The following is a 19,037-nucleotide window of genomic DNA, read 5'->3' as shown; positions in this document are numbered from 1 at the left end:
ACGATCAAAGGCAGAGCCACATGTGAAAGCACCCATGTGATCTACCAACTGACCTGCCTACACTGTGAAGCTTTCTATGTGGGAATGACCAGCAACAAACTGTCCATTCGCATGAATGGACACAGGCAGACAGTGTTTGTTGGTAATGAGGATCACCCAGTGGCTAAACATGCCTTGGTGCACGGCCAGCACATCTTGGCACAGTGTTACACTGTCCGGGTTATCTGGATACTTCCCACTAACACCAACCTATCAGAACTCCGGAGATGGGAACTTGCCCTTCAATATATCCTCTCTTCCCGTTACCCCAGGCCTCAACCTACGCTAATTTCAAGTTGACGCCGCTCATACCTCACCTGTCATTCAACAACATCTTTGCCTCTATACTTCCACCTCGACTGACGTCTCTGACCAAACTCTTTGCCTTTACGTATGTCTGCTTGTGTCTGTATATGTGCGGATGGATATGTGTGTGTGTGTGTGTGTGCGCGCGAGTGTATACCTGTCCCTTTTTCCCCCCAAGGTAAGTCTTTCCGCTCCTGGGATTGGAATGACTCCTTACCCTCTCCCTTAAAACCCACATCCTATCGTGTTTCCCTCTCCTTCCCCATCATCATCATCATAATTACCATAACCATCAACTTCATCAATAGCTGTTTTGCCAATTGGAGGGAAAAAAAGCATGGTATTTTGCCACTGCTCCCTGTCTTGCGATTTTCTCTTCAGTTCTTCATAGTTATTGCTGTCCTTCCTGATACTATCTGTTAGTTGGTATCATGATCTTGACTATCATCTTCTTCTTCTCCTCCTCCTCCTCCTCCTCCTCCTCCTCTTCCTGCCCCTTCTCCTTATCCTTCCTCTCTCTCCCTTTGCTTTCTGTTCAATTCCTTGCTGGAGTGAGCACTGGCTTCTCAAGATGTGGTCTAACTAATTGTATTTGTTTTCCTGTATGGTGTCTGTGAGGTTTCTATTCTTCAGAACTCTTCTCAATGTCTCACAGTTCCTTGGCCTGTTTTATCCTCTACTTCCCTCCATATCCACATTAACAGTACCTCCAACCTTCTGTCATCATCTGTTTGTAATGTCCAGATCTCAGCCCAGTATAAAGCCATATTTCGTTTGGCCAATCCCTTCCTTAGGTTTTTATTTGGTGGTCCACATGGCAATTTCCTCTTTTTGTTGAACACAACCTTGCTTATCACTATTTTTGATCTTATATATTCCCGAGTATTTGAATTTTGCAACCTGCTCTTGTTGTCTATGTATCAGGATTTCGACCTCCTCCCCTTTTCCTCCTAGTATATTGCCTTTGGTCTTTTTCTTATTTATTTTCATTCCAAATTATTCACATTAGCTAGTTATGTCTTCCACCATTTCATTAAGCACCATCTTGTATCCTGCCAACACCAGCATGTTGCAGGAAATCATATATGCTCCCCCATTTTACCTCCTTCTCTCTCTCTCTCTCTCTCTCTCTCTCTCTCTCTCTCTCTCTCCGCCCCCCCTCCCCCCCCCTCCCCATCCTGTGATATTGAGTAGCCTAGGTCAAAGGTCACATCCCTGCCTGATCCCTTTTCCTATTCGTGACTCCTTCATCTGATTCCCACCAATTCTGACTCTGGTTTTTTCCTTAAATTATAACTCCTCAATCAAATTTATTTCTCTCCATTGATGTTGATGCTTTGTTTTGTTAAGAGAAAAAATGAGAGTTAACGATCAATAACAGAGTGAGTAAAAGTCTAATGTTTGGGTCATCTGCTTCACAAATCATCAGTGCTAAGGGACTTCCCATGTTAGTTCTGTGAGTATGATGAATCTAAGAACTGTGTTATTGCAGTCACTTTGTAGTCATTGACTTGTGTTCTTTTACTGAAGCATGCAGTTGTGTAAGGCTAGTTGGGACTTGTTAGTACGGAAGATAGTACATGCTGCTGCAAAGTAGCACTTACAAGGTGGAATGACCACTTGTTGGGATCAGATAATTGTATTTTGTCAGACTGTTGAGTGTAAGACTTAAATTAATTGATGTAAAGCACTCAATTGCAAATGTGCTCCTTCACAGGAGCAGTGATACCTGAAATAAGTTTCACACTGCAGTCCATGCTCCAGATGAAGAACATACAAATTTCATTCAGTGCAAACAAAATGGTTGTGTTTGTGTTCATTTCACCTTCACCATGAGTAAACATACTAGGTGCGATAATAAAGTAATGAGACTGATTTTCTTTGCAAGATGTGGCAACCCTGCAGGCTTGCGTAGGTACAATATCTTTGACCTTTGTCTATAAGCTTCTTCTAGTCCAAGCGGCACATCGATGCAACTGCTCAGTCGTGAGTTGTGCTGTAATAAGTTAACACGTGTTTGTATCTCTCATCACGGAAATGGAACCGCATAATATTGCGCAATGGTATGCCATTTCTTTTTGCGTTAAATTGGGTGAAAACGTGACGACAACTTACAGTAAGCTTCAGAAGGCTTTTGGAGAGGAGGTTATGTCAAGAGCTCAAGTTTTTCATTGGTATAAAATGTTAAGTGGAGGCAGAATGAATGTTGAAGATGAAGACCGCAGTGCACGATCATCAACATCGCAGACGGATGTCAACTTGGCCAGGGTGCGTGAACTCGTACGATCTGATCAAAGATTATCCGTGAAAATGATTGCAGAAGAACTGAACATCAATCAAGAAATGGTTGGTCTAATAATAGCTGAAGATTTGCATCACGATAATGCACCATCCTATAGTGCTCTGTCAGTACAGCAATTTTTAAACTCAAGACAAATTTCAGTACTACCACAGCCACCTTATTTACCAGATATCACTCCATGTGACTTTTTTCTATTTCCAAAAGTCAAAACTGTGGTCAAAGGACACCATTCTCAAACAACATAAGATGTCCAAAAAACTGTGATGAGGGTCTTAGAGGATATTACAGAAGACGAGTTCCAGAAACGTTACCATCAATGGCAGAAGCACTGGAAAAAGTGTGTGCAATCAGAAGGGAACTACTTTGAAGGAGACAATAGCAAACTTGACTAAAACGGTAAGCAACATTTTTTTTTCACATCAGTCCCATTGCTTTATTGTCTCACCTTGTATATGCTGAGTCAAACAAAAAGTGGGCACAGAACATCATCACTGTTATACGCTTTTGGAAAAAGAGCAGGCTATTTCTGTATTCATTTGGCCATCACAACTTGCATTTATCTGCCAACATTGAGTTGTGTAACTTATCATTCATTTCTGTAATTTATTTTAATAATTAATCACATTTAGAGATATCGCACTTTATCCTTATGTCACATTTTCTGGTACTGCCGTTACAGCCTCGGTAACACCTCTAAAGTGTTTATATGTCAACATAATTATTAGACATGCTCTGAATAGATATTAAATATTAAAGTAAATTTACAGTAGTCTTCAAAACAGATTTATCTTTACAAATGCGTGTGTGAACAGAGGAATACTCACTATTAACCAATCAGTTGTAATACTGGTATATAATTCGCTTCTGTCATTTAGGCAGGTTGGACATTTTGTGATGTTTCAACTTGCACCTGAGTATGGCTACAAAACTGAAATCATGAGTGTGTAAAATGAATGAATAGTAATTTACCATTTAATGGTGAAAATTTCTTTCAAAATTGTAGCTTATGTAGCAGGAATACTCTGAGTCTGCAGTTATAGTTGCAAACTTGTGTGCTTTCCTTTCTGAATGAGTCAAGTTCACTTGTAACCAACAGTAGACTTTTGTGACAAGTGAACTGTGATGGAGACTCAAAGAGTCTCGTTTACAGGCACATGGAGACTGTGTGAGTTCAGAGATGATATCACAGGACTCACTGACAAGTATATGGATTTCATTTCTGATCTCACCTCACCCTATCAAGAGATTTTTCCAAATTAATAAAATTATTCCTATTCTTTTCAATGTGGCTCTCTCGTAGCATTCATAAGCTTATAGCATCTCTTGTTTGTACCCCTCTGCAGAAACCATACTACACTTCTCCCATTATGCTCTTCAGCTTGCTCTACATTCTCCTATTGATCACATTTCACTTAAACTGTGATAGAATGTGGTGTCAGTTTTAATATCATATGCTATTTACATTTTATGGTGTTTTTTTTTTCTTTTTGACGGGTAGCAAGATTGATTCTAAATAATTGATAGGCCACACTCCTTTTGAATGTATTTCCCTACATATTCTCAATACCTCTTCCTTCTCTTTTCCATCTAAATATTTCTGTTGACAGCTCATCAATCCCTACAACCTTTGGTCTTTCATCTCCTTAAGAGCTGCCTCCAATCCACTTTGTGGGCTATTGTACCTTTCCTCTTCTTCATTCATTATTATACTTTTGATTTGCAGTTCAAATTGTTCTGTCTCCTGTCTCCTTACATCCTCCCTCCTGCCTTATATAAACAGTCAATGTATTTCTTCTACCTCCCCTTTGTTTTGCAGGAGTTGTTTGCCGTCCTATTGTTCTGTGTCTCTATCTCCATGGCACTCTTTACGCCCTCTTTCTCTTTCAACCCCATCACGTCTTTATATGTTAAGTCATACCTGCTGTCTCTGTCTAACTATTTAATGTTGTTATATTTCTCTTCGGTGTGCTTCTATCTGTTTTAATCCAGCTCTCTTCTTAATTAATTATTTAAACCAGTGGTACTTAACTTGGTCCCTATCACCCACAAGTTGGCATTCCAGCTTTCATGTTGGGTGATAGGCAGTATGAGTTTTAAAAATATTTTCATTAGGTTTTCATAATGTTTTAGCATTAAGTGTTTGGGGTAAGTATTTATTGTTATATGCTTCAACTTGTTGTAACTCTGCTTTATAAATTTTATAATAAAGTTACTTTTGTGCTAGACAAATCACCATTCCTGTGGAGCCAGTGGGTAGTTAGAAAATTTTTCTACTAACAGGGATAAAAAACTGGTCCATAGGTAAAAAAGGTTGACTACCACTGTTTTAGATTCTTGTACATTCTTTTCCCCTTGTCTGTGTATGTATTTTTCCACATGCTTTTTTTCTCCAATTTATTTCTTATCTCATTCATTATCAGCGTTTTCCTTACCCCCTTTCTGCTATTTATTCCTAGCACTTCTTTTACTGCCCCTTTTAAGTTATTTTAAAGTTTTTTTCATATGTAAGTGATTCTACCTGTCTTATTCTGCTTGAGTTTTCCCACAAAATAGTCTTCTGCTTCCGTGTCTTTTTCCTCTTCTTTTAATGCTTAAAAATGACAGTAACAAGATCTGTTTAATACAGACATTAGAGTTAAGTTGTAGAAATGGTTCTTGGGTGATAAATCAGATGTCATAAAATTGCACATATTTCATTGGTGCAACTGGCTTACATCTTCAGCTGTGATAAACACATTCCTGAGCTACGACTGAAGTACCTTTTTTATGTCAGTTTAGGCAGGAAATATGCAGGAGTGATGAGCAAAATTTGGTGGCCAATTGATTGGTACTGGGGAAGACAGCTGTGCCACATGTTGGATACTGAACTGAGGGCTTCATCATAGGCACAAAGGCTGTCATTCATACTGTGCACTGCTGCCAGCTGCCCCAGTGCCCTCTGTCAAAAGTCACATCTGCACTGGTGTTTGACCCTGATTGCCATTGTCAACTGAATATTTATGTCACCACCGAAGCATCATCCCTTGTGTGACCAATAGTTTCTTGTGACTTTAATGGTGCCAGTGCTGGATACCATGCAGTGAGAATGTGAACTATTTCTACAACTAACCCACCGGAAAACCCTTTAGCAACATGCTAAAATTATGAGTAATTGACATAGTGAGTCAACATATCTTAATAAACTGTAGGAATAGATGATGAAGTATTCTTTTATTTTATTTTCAGATGTTTGAATTTTTTAGTTTCCTGCCTTATTTTTACTGGCAGACCCTTGAGATTTTAAGTCAGCTCCTGCCAGATGCTATTTAGTGGGGATGATGCCTGTTGAACTTCCCAATCTGGGCTCTCAAAACTTGCATTTCTGTAGGTAACATTTTAATCTGGTTCCCTGAACATGCTACAAAGATTTTCCAGGTGGTCTTATTTGCACTTTCGTGTTTCTATGATGACACTGAAATAGTTTGCACAGAGCAGTATGATAAGCTGTTTGAGATATATTTGTAATACTATTAGGACACCTGCTACACTAAGCGGGAGGTGTAAATATCTCAGGGACCAAAGCAGTATTAGTTACCTTTATGTCATGGAATTGTGGATTTAGCAAAAACTGGAAGTAGGCATCTGCCAGTTTTATTTTTGAAAAGTATTTATTTCCTACTAATCCTGCCAGTTCTTTTTGTCTAGATTTCAAGCATAAGCAGGACCAGTTTGAGAAATTTTTTTGCACAAGTGACTCTTTGGCACTCACTCCCTCCTTCCCCCCCCCTATATCTTGGCTGGTTGATTGGTTGATTTGGGGGAGGGGACCAAACAGCAATTGTACATCTTCACCCATTACAGTTTTTGGTATTAATTATGATATGCACTGTATAAAAATCTTGCACTTGAGTACCTTTTCTGCTTGACATCCCAAGGGGCTGCTACTAATTGTGGTATGTTCTGGATAGAACTCTTACAGTTGTGATGCCACTGGCACCCTTGTCAGTGTCACACTCTAAGTGGTGCCTCTTGGGTCTTAAACCGGTTCTGGGTGCAATTCTGTCAAAGATTTTGTGTTTACTGTGGACTCAAAATCATCACACATTTAAAGAGAAGCTTTAACTTTCATGATAACCACCAATGGCATGGCTTATTTGCTTGATTATGTTACAGGGTCATTAATGACCAAATATTGCAGGCATTCTAACTCATTCTTGATTGATTGCTTTACAGTAATGGGTACAGACCATGCTCTACAGAATTTGCTCATTGCTGAAAGCTTCAAAATAATATGTGGTTCACAGTTACACACCCTAGACTGGGTGTGATTTATGATGCAAATTTGTGGCATAAATCTTTCAGCATGTGAAAGGAAATATCTTGTTCAATAGAATTTTTGGCTTTCAAGATGTGGATATGGAGAAGAATGGAATGTGTGAAATAGACAGATAAAATAAGGCATGAGCGTTCATTACAAAGGATGAATGAGAAAAGACAAGCACTGCAATAATTGTGAGGAGTAGCAGATTTGGCTAGGACACTGGATGAGTAGCACTGCTTAATAAGGGATGCATGAAAGGAAATGATGACTGGAAAGTGGACAGAGTTAGATGCAGATTCCAATTAATTGACAACATCAAGATAAATAAATCATATGCAGTTATGAAAAAGAAGGCAGGAAGGAAGACTGAAGTGTAAAGCCTTCCAATGGCACGATAATTAGAGATGGAGCACAACCTCAGATTATGAAAGGATGGGGAAGAGGTTTCCCATACACTTTTCAAAGGAACCATCTCAGAATTTGCATGGAGTGATTAAGGAAAATCATGGAAAACCTTAATCAGGATGGCCAGATGGGTATTTGAACTGTCACCCTCCTGTGATGTGAAGAGAATGATGGAAAACCAGGGGGGCTGGTAATGTTGAACTTTCAATGGTCAACTTATCTAATGGGCAAAAACCACCACCACCACCACCATCATCATCATCAATGAGATTAATTCATATTGGATGGTGCAAGCAAGAGAATAGAAATCAGATGTGATTAATGTGTCAGGCCCACATGCTTACTTTTTGCGTCTGGAACTGTCAATTTTTCAGCCCAATACTGGGATATGTCAAAAGAGGTGCTTAGATAGAGGTCATCTAGAGAGCAACATGCAGGACAGTTTTGGCATGTCCCACATTTTGTATTTCTCCACATTTATTATCATCTAGTTCTAATAGGCTCCATTTTATCAGATTGATTTTGAAGGGGGGCTATACCAGTTCTGATATGGTTTAGCATTTTCCATGACCTGTAGTTTAATTCAATGCCACCTAGTGAATGTTCTGAAACAGGATAGCCAGCAGGGGGTTGTGCAAAGAGTAATAGAGAAATGATGTCTTGAATTCAGTCCTTTTTTAGTGGATGGTGCTCATAAGCTGTCTTTATGAACTGCTTGTTATTTTCATGAGCTACCTTACAAGACTGCTGAAACCTGAAGCTTTGTAGAGCTTTTCCAGTGGAGTGGGCTTCATGCATCTTGTGACTAGAGTACATATTTTGTTAAGACTTATGTCAACCTTTATTTGAATGTGCCGACCTAGACCAGACAGGGAATGCATAACCAGCTGCAGAAAAACAAAGTGCTAAATCTGTGCTTATAAGCACAGTAAGTTTAGCACCCTGCGTACTGCCAGTTCGCTTTCTAATGATACTGTTCCTTGTATTTCACGTTTTTTTGCAGTGGTGTTTGTGAGTGAGGGACCTGTCTAGAGCAACATCAAGGTACATTGTCTGGTCTGTGTGCTCAAGTTCAAACCCATTCCAGTTAATGTCCAGCTTTCTATTTGCTAGGCATGTGTGCAGTCGTAAAGCACCAACTTTCGTTTCAGTGGGATTGAGAGAGTTGTCATCATAATATGTTGACATATCTTCTAGGGTATTCTCCAACTTCACATCTACGTCCGCAAACATTTTTTCCTTATGCTGTGATACCCAAATCATCAGCGTAGAAAAATGTCTCATATCTTTGGGTATTGGCTGATCATTCATATATATGTTGAACACGATGGGGACTAGAACACTTCCCTGAGTGAGGCCATTTTTCTGCTTCTCCAACGAAATTTTTCCCTTCAATGGTGATGTAGAATTGTCAATTTTGCAGCAAGGTTTCTATAATTTTTACTGCTTGATGGTTCCTAATAATATCATAGATTTTAAGTAATAGTTATTGGTGGTTTATTGCATCTAAGTGACACTTAAATCAACGAGAGCAAAGCCAGTTATTAATTTATTTTCATATCCCTCCTCTGTATGCTCCATGAATGCCAAGATCTGGCCAGTACAAGATTTACTTGGCCTGAAGCTAGCTTGCTGCAGGAATAACTTTGAATCACTAATGTTATTGATTTGATTAAGGGTCATCCTTTCATACATTATTTGATATTGCTTATTATGCTTCCTCTGTGGTAGGAATTTCACAGACCATTTATTTGTCTATTGTGTCTGCCATGAATGCCTTGCTTGGAATATCCTGTTTACTATGAGTCTCTAGATTATAATTCACTAGGTACCTTGGTGGGAAGCCAATATTTTGACATGTTTTCAGCATGACTAGAGTAACTGTATAATCATTATCAATTTGTAAGAAAACTCGATGCTGATGATAGCATTATTTCAGTCTCACAGAGTCTACTGGAACTTGAATAATACTGGATTTCTACAAGGTTAACATCTATTGCAAATATATGAACTCTGTCCCTGACTGTGCTAGCTCACCATTGCATACACTTGGTAACAGCCATACTCCTTACAGCCCAAGTTGGTGCTGTATTCTTTGATTTCCAGAAGGCATTCAGTACCATTCTGAACTGTCACTTAATAAGGAAAATAGGAGCAGAACAACAGACCAACTTGTAATTGGTTGGAAGAATTTATAGCAAACAGAACATTGCATGTCATTCTTAAAATTAGAGAAGTCTTCAGAGGTAAAAGTAACTTCGGGCGTACCCCAAGGGAGTGTTATGGAATTAGCACTTTCTCAATGTATATAAATGACCAAGCAGGTAGCTTCAGAAGCTCCATGAGGCTGTTTGCAGATGATTTTGTTGTATACAAAGAAGTTGGAAGACAAGAAAATTGTAGTAAAATGCAGGAAGACCTGCAGAGGATCAACACTTGGTGCAAGGATTGACAGTGGACCCACGCCATAAACATAGTGTGCATAAATAGGTTGAAACCTATTATCTGAACACATGATGGCAGGGCAATAACTGGAAGCAGTCACAAATATTACATATCTGTGAGTATGCATATGAAGTATTTAAAGTGGAGTGACCACACAAAAATAATCACAGGAAAGGCAGATGCCAGAATAAGATTTATTGGAAGAATCCTCAGTCATTGTAGTTCACCCGCAAAGGAGGTAGCTTATAAAACCCATGTAGGACCAATACGTGAATATTGCTCATCAGCCTGGGACCCGTAACAGATAGGATTAATAGAGGAAATAGAGAATATTAAAAGAAAGGCAGTGCATTTCATCCATGTTACTGAGTGCTAAAGCATCATGGAGATGCTCACCCAACTCTAATGAGGGATGCTGGAAGAGATGCACTGTGAATCACAACATGGTATATTATTAGGATTCTGATAGAACATGTACCTAGATGAGTCAAACAATATTTTGCATTCTCCTACAAGTCTCAAAGAAAGACAATGAAGGTAAAATCAGAGATTTGAGCTCTCAAGGAGGCTGACCAACAACTGTTCTTTCTGCACAGCATTTGTGACTGGAGCAGGAAAGGGAAGAAGGGACAATGGTACACAAAGTATCATCTGTCATGCTGTAAAAGGTGGTTTAATGAGTATAGATGTAGATATAACAGATGTAGATGTAAAAACATTGAGGAAGTTTGAGTTATACCACTCATGAGTGTGAAAATACTGACAAGGATGTAAGTTTGACTTGCGGCCCTGAGAGGTGTGTTAATGATTGCCTGTGCTATTTTTAGAAGTGTTTGACCATGGTGCAGAGGCAGTGACAGGTTGGTCAATGTGAATCTGAAGCTGGTGGAACTGGGCCTGTTGTTGTGACCATAATGAGGCAGAGCTAATATATGAAATAATGATAGAGTTTGTAGTATTTCTTACTCCAGATATATTTGACAATCTGCATGTTGAACAGGCTCTAAACAGTGCACGATCTGTGTGACCACTTCTAAAGCTGCACCTTTTTAAAATCTGTAACCTAATTTCTTCTTCCAGTCAATTTGTTTGATACATGATGTCTGGCAAGGTTCTTTTCTCGGCTCTTTCCTGTTATAACATAACGGCACCAACACACTGTTACATCAAGTATTCTATGATTACAATATCAGTGATTTGCAATTCGAATCAATCAACTCATAAAAATATTTGGGTGTAAAAACAATGTGTTGGGGGTTTGAAGTAAAATGATTGCATAGGCTCAGTTGTAAATAAGGCAGATAATAGGCTTCAACAAAAAAATCAGTTTTTGAAAATATAATTGGATAGATAAAATGTCTACTCACCAAGCAGCGGCAGAAGAACACGCATATAGAATGTATTATAGTTTGCAAGTGTTTGGAGCTAGTGGTTCCTTCTTCTGGCAGAAGAGTTGAAGGGGAAGAAAGCAAGCTGAAGGAAAAGGACTGGTGAGGTATATGAAAAGGGGCAGAGTTCAGAAAAGTCATCCAGAACCCTAGGTCAAGGGAGACTTTATGGAGGGGACGAGGAGGAAAGACTGATTGTTGTGGACTGCACCAGATGAGCTTTGGAAACCTGACACTTTAAAGGTGGAAGATAGGGCAATGTTCAAGACAGTGATTTCTGCTAAAACATTGTGCATGAGTTAATAGAGCAACAAGCTAACTGCACTGCATGTGGGAGGGAAATGGTGGAAAACAGATAGGTCAGAAAATGAAAGATGTAGAAAACTAAAACGGAGTGAAGGAAGGAATATTTGTTGTGAAGAAATGCTCAGACCGAAGAAACTAATTTGAATAAGGCCAGATGGGTGGAGAGAACCAAGGACATCTTGTAGCACTTGTTCCCACCTGTGGAGTTCTGAGAAACTGGCGTCTTTGGGAGAATCCAGTTAGCACATGTGGTGAAACAGGCACCATGGTCACGACTTTCATGTTGTCGAGCATGCTGTGCAACAGGATATTGTCCATTGCTAGTGTACACACTCTGTCTATGTCCATCCATCGTAATGATAACTTGGTGGTAACCATGTTGATGAAAAAGGGTGAACAGTGTTTACGTAATAGTTGGTATATGGCATGTATCATTTCACAGGTGGTAATCATTTTGATAGTATTTGTTTTGCTAGTTACAGTGCTGATATAGATGGTGGTAGAAGGGTGCACAGGGTAAGTCTTGCAGGAGGGATGGTTAAGGGGTAAGAGTGATAGTGTATGGAGACAGATGTTATAAAGTTGATTAGGGTGCCAGGAAGTCATAGGTTTGGAATCAGGTGGGTGCTGACTGATAAACTGTTCAGCATCAGACCAACCATGTGCATGGAGGGTGTTGGTATAGAGGGAGGTGGTATCAGTGGTGACAAGCAAGGCATGTGGTAGGAGTGGGATGAGCACAGATTTCAATGATCTAGAAAATAGTTGGTGTCTTTAATAAAGGAGGGAGATGAGACAGCTGTGTGTTCAGTGGGTGCTTTGAAGCCAGCAACTATTGCATGACCAGGTTAGTTGGGTTTGTGGATCTTAGGAAGAAGGTAAAAGATGGGGTAAAAAGCTCAATTGATAGAGGTGTTAGGCTTTGTGAGGTGCCTGAGGTTATAAGGAGAGACTGCATATCAGTTTGAATCATAGGGGTGTGATCATCATGGCAGATAATAGACTTTGATTCATTAGCAGGATACTAGGAAAATACAGTCAGTCTACAAAACAGACTGCTTACAAATCACTTGTGCATACCATCTTAGAACATTGCCCAAATGTGTGGGACTCATACCAAATGAGACCAACGGTGGACATGGAACATATTCAAAGAAAGGTGGCATGTAATGTAACAGATGCAAATTAATCAAAGGGAAGTTTGCTTACACAATTTCAAGAACCAGTTTTAAGGGAAGAATGTAGAGGCATTCTTCAGGCCCCTGTGTATTGCTCCCATAGTGATTGTGAAGACAAGATTAGATTAATAACAGCATGCGTTGAGGCACTTAAGCAGTCATTCTTCCCACGCTCTGTATGAATGTGAACTGTGAAGAAACACTGACATGCGGAATCATGTAAAAGTACCTTCTGTCATGCACTTTGCAGTGATTTGCAGAGTATATACATAAATTAAATTTGCAACATAACAGTAATAAATCAGAATATGAAAATAATGCATGACACCTAGTGGGTATATGTACTTCGATGTAATCATCAGAATTGCAGACTTAAAAAAAAGGGTGTTCAACCAATAGCTGAATGAAGTAAAATATGTGCTGCCTGAATGCTATTTTATGTTCAAGTCCTGAGTGGTACGTAATGCTGAACTTCAGTTTTCTTGCTTGTTCAGTGCTTAGTGTAAGTTCTGGAACCTTATGAATCTTGGCTCAACATAATCATTTGACATAGTGTAATGAAAAATATTGTGAACAATAGAGATTCCAGGTTGTAACGTTAACAATGTAAGGAAAAGACAGTTTGCTACTTACTGTAAAGATGACATGTTAAGTTGCAGATAGGCACATTTAAAAGACACTTACACATTAACTTTGAGCCAAAGCCTTTGTTAGAAAAAGAAATATGCTCACATGACCACTGTCTCTGGCAGCTTGGACCAGAATGCAACTGTCATGTGAAGTGGAAGCAGCAATCTGGAAGTGGCAAGGAAGGGGAAAGAATAGCAGTGTATGGGGGGGGGGGGGGGGGGGCGGGGGGAGAGAAGAATGCTGTCTGGCAAAGTATGCAGGCATCAGAAAGCCAACAGATGCAGTCTCAGGAGGCTATGGGGCAGGAAGGTGTGGAGGAGGGAGGAGGGAAACAGAGCAAAAAAGAGGAGCCCCACAGCCTCCCGAGGCTGTGCCTGTTGGCCGTCTAGCCTGTGCGTACTTAGCCAGTCAGTGCTCTTCACCTTCTTCTCCCCCCACCCCCACCCCTCCCCCCTCTGCTATCCCTTCCCCTTACTTTCCTCCTTCAGATTGCTGGTTCCATTGTTGCATTCTGAGCCAAACTGCTGGAGATGGTGGTAATTTGTGCATGAGGTGTGCTTCCTTGTGTGAATGAATAGTGTGTGTTTCTCTTTCTTTTTCTGACAAAGGCTTTGGCCAGAAGCTAATGTGTTAGTCATTTAATTGTGTCTGTTTGCTACTTAACATATCATATTTATGATAAATAGCAATTGTTTTCCTTACATAACTGAAAAATCTTGTGATATTTAAAAGAAAGAAGTTGCATTGCAAAGAATGTAAAAACAATTACATAATTTTTTTTAAAAAAAAGAGCATTTACTATAGATTTCTGTTTCATCATTTATGCACATACGTGTTTCTTTTCAGCCATCTAATATTCTTTTGGATTCTGAGTGTCACTGCAAAGTGGCTGATTTTGGTCTGGCAAGGTCACTGTCGCAGGTGGATGATGGTTCTGGAGAAGGATTGAGTGATCCACCTTTAACTGACTATGTTGCTACCCGCTGGTACAGAGCCCCAGAAATACTGGTGGCGAGCAAAAGGTAAGTAAGCATTATTTATACTCACTTAATTGTAGACCTGCTGCTGATGTGCTGTATTACTGCTAGTAAAAGAAGACATTTGAGGACTGTGCTTTCTCTTGTGTTTTACATGTGACTGTTAGCTGATTTCCACACAAAGCAATAACTACAGATTTCCAAATTTTTATTGAAGGCTGTAAACAGTCTTTTGTAAACATGCTGAAAATTCTTGTTATACAAAGAATAAATGAACATTTCCTTCTTTTTAATAAAGCCTGTACATGTACACACCATTGGAGAAACTGCAATTTGAAAACAACATTGATAATATGTACTTCACGAAACAGCAGCAGTTACTATGATTTAAACATTACTCTTCCCCCAGTGTGCTGTACAGTATTTGTTATTACATGAGCGAGTACGATTAGTCATAAAAATGTGAACAGGGGTGGACACCCCATAAAAGAAATTACACGTACATAAAAAAAACTGTTTCTGAAAGAGATGTTGCATTAATTAAAGACACTGACTTAATCAGAAGGTGTAGGACTGAAATCCACATCTGGTGATTTTAATTTAGGTTTTCAGTATTTTTTGTAATCATTCAGAGATGGCATCTTCAAGAGACCGGTGGTTAATTTCCTGTCACTACATTAGCCAATTTGAGATTGTGCTCCATCCTTAATGATTTCAATCTACGGTGTCAGGGGCTAGAATAGACCCGTGGTAACTCCTGCCTGTTGAAAGAGGCACTAAAATGAGTCCTGTACCTAGATACCTAGTCAGGTGACTCTATTGATGACTCATCTAGTATGAAGGCAACCATCAGTATTAGCTCACATTGCAACCTGTCCCTCAGCCTTTCTGGTGTAGTTACTTGTGGTCCCCTTGTCTCCTTTTAGGGTTTGACCTTCATTTTTCCAGGCCTCCACTTTTCCAAATCTCATAGAAGTGCTGGCCATTTGGTGAAGAACACCTTATGTGGTACATAAACTATTGAGTGTCCACTGCAATCCCATGCACCCACTATTAGAGTGGATTTATGTCCACACCACAAATCTAGAACAGTTGCCAATCCATTATGGGCAAGTCATCATGGACCTTCATGGTTGTAGCCCCCTGACAAAAAAGGGATTGCACTGCTAATGCCTGAGCTGCAAATGCCCCATGTATGCCAAGAAGTAGGCGCCTGTTCAGTCTGAGCACTGGGGCTCGGGCAACAGCTTCTTTGCCAGCTGGCCTTTGCTTTGGCAGGTTGGCACACAAGGGGCAGCCTCTGATTGGAGTGGATAGCATCATGGTGGCTGACTCATGTTGAAATGGATCAAAGTTACCCATAGTGCTGGCCTTGCTAGCACTGCTGTATCAGCAAATAGAAAACAAGATTTCTGTGCAGAGACTTACAAACATATGTCATTTTCATCTTGAGCCACACTATGGAATGAGACTCAGGCAAGAAAAAATGGAGACAGGCAGCCCAGTTCTAAGTATGCTCCAGAACCAATAAAGAATGTGTTACAGCAGTGAAGCCACTGTTTTTTGTTGGAAATATTGGGAGTAAGTTTGGAGAAGTTGGTGCAATAGAGAAAATGGGAAATGGATCTCTGTTGATCAAAACTTGAAATGATAACCAGTCCCAGTCACTTCATAACTGTGACAAGCTTGGGGGTATACCAGTTACCATCTCTCCTCGTAACAACCTCAGCTGGAATCAAGGTATTATCTTCCATTAGGACTTAAAGTTACAAAGAACTGCTAGCTAACCTATCATGGCATGAAGTACATTTTGTTTGTCATATTAAGAGAGGTCCTAAGAATGGTAGAGTGGACACTGTAGCTTTCATCGCAGCCTTTGGTCGAAATGTTTGGCGTGTAGAAGGACAAAGGATGAGGGTAGACCTACTGAAAACCTCCCTAAATGTGTAAACTGCCCAGGACACAAACCCCCTCATTCACTGACATGTCCAGTTTTGAGAGGTGGAAGAAAATTCAGGAACATAAAACACTGACTGCGTATCACATCAAAATAATAAATAAAAGTTTGGATAACTCCAGCCTGTAACCTGATATCAAACTTTCGAAACACTGTGACAAAATTTCACACCTAGCCTGACAATGGTGGCCTCAGACATCAATTCTTAGTCCTAGGCACAAGTCATAGCTTTTGTTTCACTTGAGGGAGAGAATATCAGCTCATTTGAACCCCAAAACCACAGCACTCGTGGTAACCATCCCAAACGCACAGCTAGAGATACTTTAGTATCTGATGATGATCCTGATTCCTCATCTAGTCAGAGTATTGATATAGAGGACAGGCCCACAATAATTGGCCTTCGTATTCTGGCTGCAGATTGCTCCCATGAGGGGCGCCACTGTAGCTACAGACATATCATGTTGGGCGGGTCATTGCCTTGAGTGTGCCTGTAAATACCACAGCCCATCAGTTGCCAGTCAGTCTTGCTAGTTCATTGAAGCCTTAGAGACACGCCATTGAGTACCAGAATGGTTTGGAGTGCTCCTTGGACTGTTTTTGTAAACTTGTGATGAGTTTTGTTACACTCTGGACTTTCTGTTTGTGTAGCTATTCACTTTGTGAACTCCACGGTCATCGACCTCAAGAAACACAAGCCAAGTTGCTCCCTTCCCAGAAAAAAACAGACCAGCAGTCTAACACCAACCAGTGGCTGGAACGGCTACAGGCTGTGAGTAATAGAAAAGAGGATCATCTTTCACCCCATACACTCAACGCAGAAAACTCCTTACTGAAGCTTTGTTACAGGCACAAAAAGGAAAAATTGAAATGCTACCAGATTGTGCTGTTCTGGTCGATCCGTCCCCGTTTCCCCAAGGCTCGAGTCTGTGAATACTGACTAGGCCCACACATTTAGTGTGAGCATGAATCAACAGCATAGTAATTTGTACTCCCGTTTCCCCTTCACTGCTATCCCAGATCTCAGTATGATGTTCTTTCAGTGCAATTTGGCCACCAGCCCAAACTGCATAAACTTGTTGCTACTTTCTCTGCAGTTGGTGTGGCATTTCAAGAACTTAGTTCTCAGAAACCCAACACCCTAATGTTAAAAATTACAAATCCTACTGAAAAGTTTACAAAGCTGGCCAGGGTGGCTGAGCAGTTCTAGGTGCTATAGTCTGGAGCTGCGTGACCGCTATGGTCACAGGTTCGAATCCTGCCTCGGGCATGGATGTGTGTGATGTCCTTAGGTTAGTTAGGTTTAAGTAGTTCTAAGTTCTAGGGGACTGATGACCTCGGAAGTTAAGTCCCATAGTGCTCAGAGCCATTTGAAACATTTTTGAAAAGTTCACATTAATACCACAAACACATCTGGAGGAGTCTGCATGCACATGTTGTTTTGCTTTGGTATGGGCTTACACAAAAAGAACAGGTTCTCAGGTAGAAAATTAATAATACACACTTGATTAGCAATGACATAAACAGAGACACCTCTTGAAAGTCTTCTTGGGTTTGCTGTCAGATCCTAAAATCTACTTGATTCAGTATTGCAGCACTCCAACTGTTCACCATTTTCGGGAGAAAGCTGCTGCTACTGCTGAGTCCTGCTGAAAACTGATACCAAGGCAGCAGATTGCCATCCTATACAGATGTCTGTATTATACATAGTGCAAGTGCCACCCATCACAGTTGCTGCCCTCCAAGAGCGGGCAGGTGGCGGCCACCCTTAGTAGAACACTGGCAGCAACAATATATCACACTCCAAGACTATTTTTACACTTGGACTAGCTACATAGAAGAACATTCTGTTTTGATGCGGGCTAGTGTAGGGTTCAAAAGTCTACCAAAAGGAAAGCCATTGTCTCTATTAATGAAGTTATCTACCAAACTAATTACAATTGCCTCTTTATAAACACTATCCCCCCCCCCCCCCCCCCAAGACCCATGGACCTTGCCATTCGTGAGTAGGCTTGCGTGCCTCAGCGATACAGATAGCCGTACCGTAGGTGCGACCACAACGGAGGGGTATCTGTTGAGAGGCCAGACAAATGTGTGGTTCCTGAAGAGGGGCAGCAGCCTTTTCAGTAGTTGCAGGGGCAACAGTCTGGATGATTGACTGATCTGGCCTTGTAACACTAACCAAAACAGCCTTGCTGTGCTGGTACTGCAAATGGCTGAAAGCAAGGGGAAACTACGGCCGTAATTTTTCCTGAGGGCATGCAGCTTTACTGTATGATTAAATGATGATGGCGTCCTCTTGCGTAAAATATTCCGGAGGTAAAATAGTCCCCCATTCGGATCTCCAGGTGGGGACTACTCAAGAGGACGTCGTTAGGTTAGAAAATTTAAAAAGGGAAATGGATAGGTTAAAGTTAGATATAGTGGGAATTAGTGAAGTTTGGTGGCAGCAGGAACAAGACTTCTGGTCAGATGAATACAGGGTTATAAATACAAAATCAAATAGGGGTAATGCAGGAGTGGGTTTAATAATGAATGAAAAGATAGGAGTGCGGGTAAGCTACTACAAACAGCATAGTGAACACATTATTGTGGCCAAGATAGACACGAAGCCCACGCCTACTACAGTAGTACAAGTTTATATGCCAACTAGCTCTGCAGATGACGAAGTAATTGAAGAAATGTATGATGAAATAAAAGAAATTATTCAGACAGTGAAGGCAGATGAAAATTTAATAGTCATGGGTGACTGGAATTCAGTAATAGGAAAAGGGAGAGAAGGAAACGTAGTAGGTGAATATGGATTG

At 40.4% G+C, this 19,037-nt stretch overlaps 1 protein-coding gene across 2 annotated transcripts in view; it reads left to right on the top strand.

Annotated features, from left to right (window-relative positions):
• The window catches only part of LOC124802746 (mitogen-activated protein kinase 15-like), a 202,165-nt gene that overhangs the window by 89,745 nt on the left and 93,383 nt on the right, over positions 1–19,037 (top strand). For both annotated transcript variants that reach the window (XM_047263729.1, XM_047263730.1), the window contains one exon: positions 14,146–14,321. In XM_047263729.1, the coding sequence (XP_047119685.1) occupies positions 14,146–14,321 (176 nt within the window). The remainder of the gene's footprint in view (positions 1–14,145; positions 14,322–19,037) is intronic.

Source organism: Schistocerca piceifrons, chromosome 6, assembly GCF_021461385.2.
Source record: "Schistocerca piceifrons isolate TAMUIC-IGC-003096 chromosome 6, iqSchPice1.1, whole genome shotgun sequence".
Taxonomy (NCBI): Eukaryota; Metazoa; Arthropoda; class Insecta; order Orthoptera; family Acrididae; genus Schistocerca; species Schistocerca piceifrons.
This window is presented reverse-complemented; position numbering and strand designations above follow the sequence as displayed.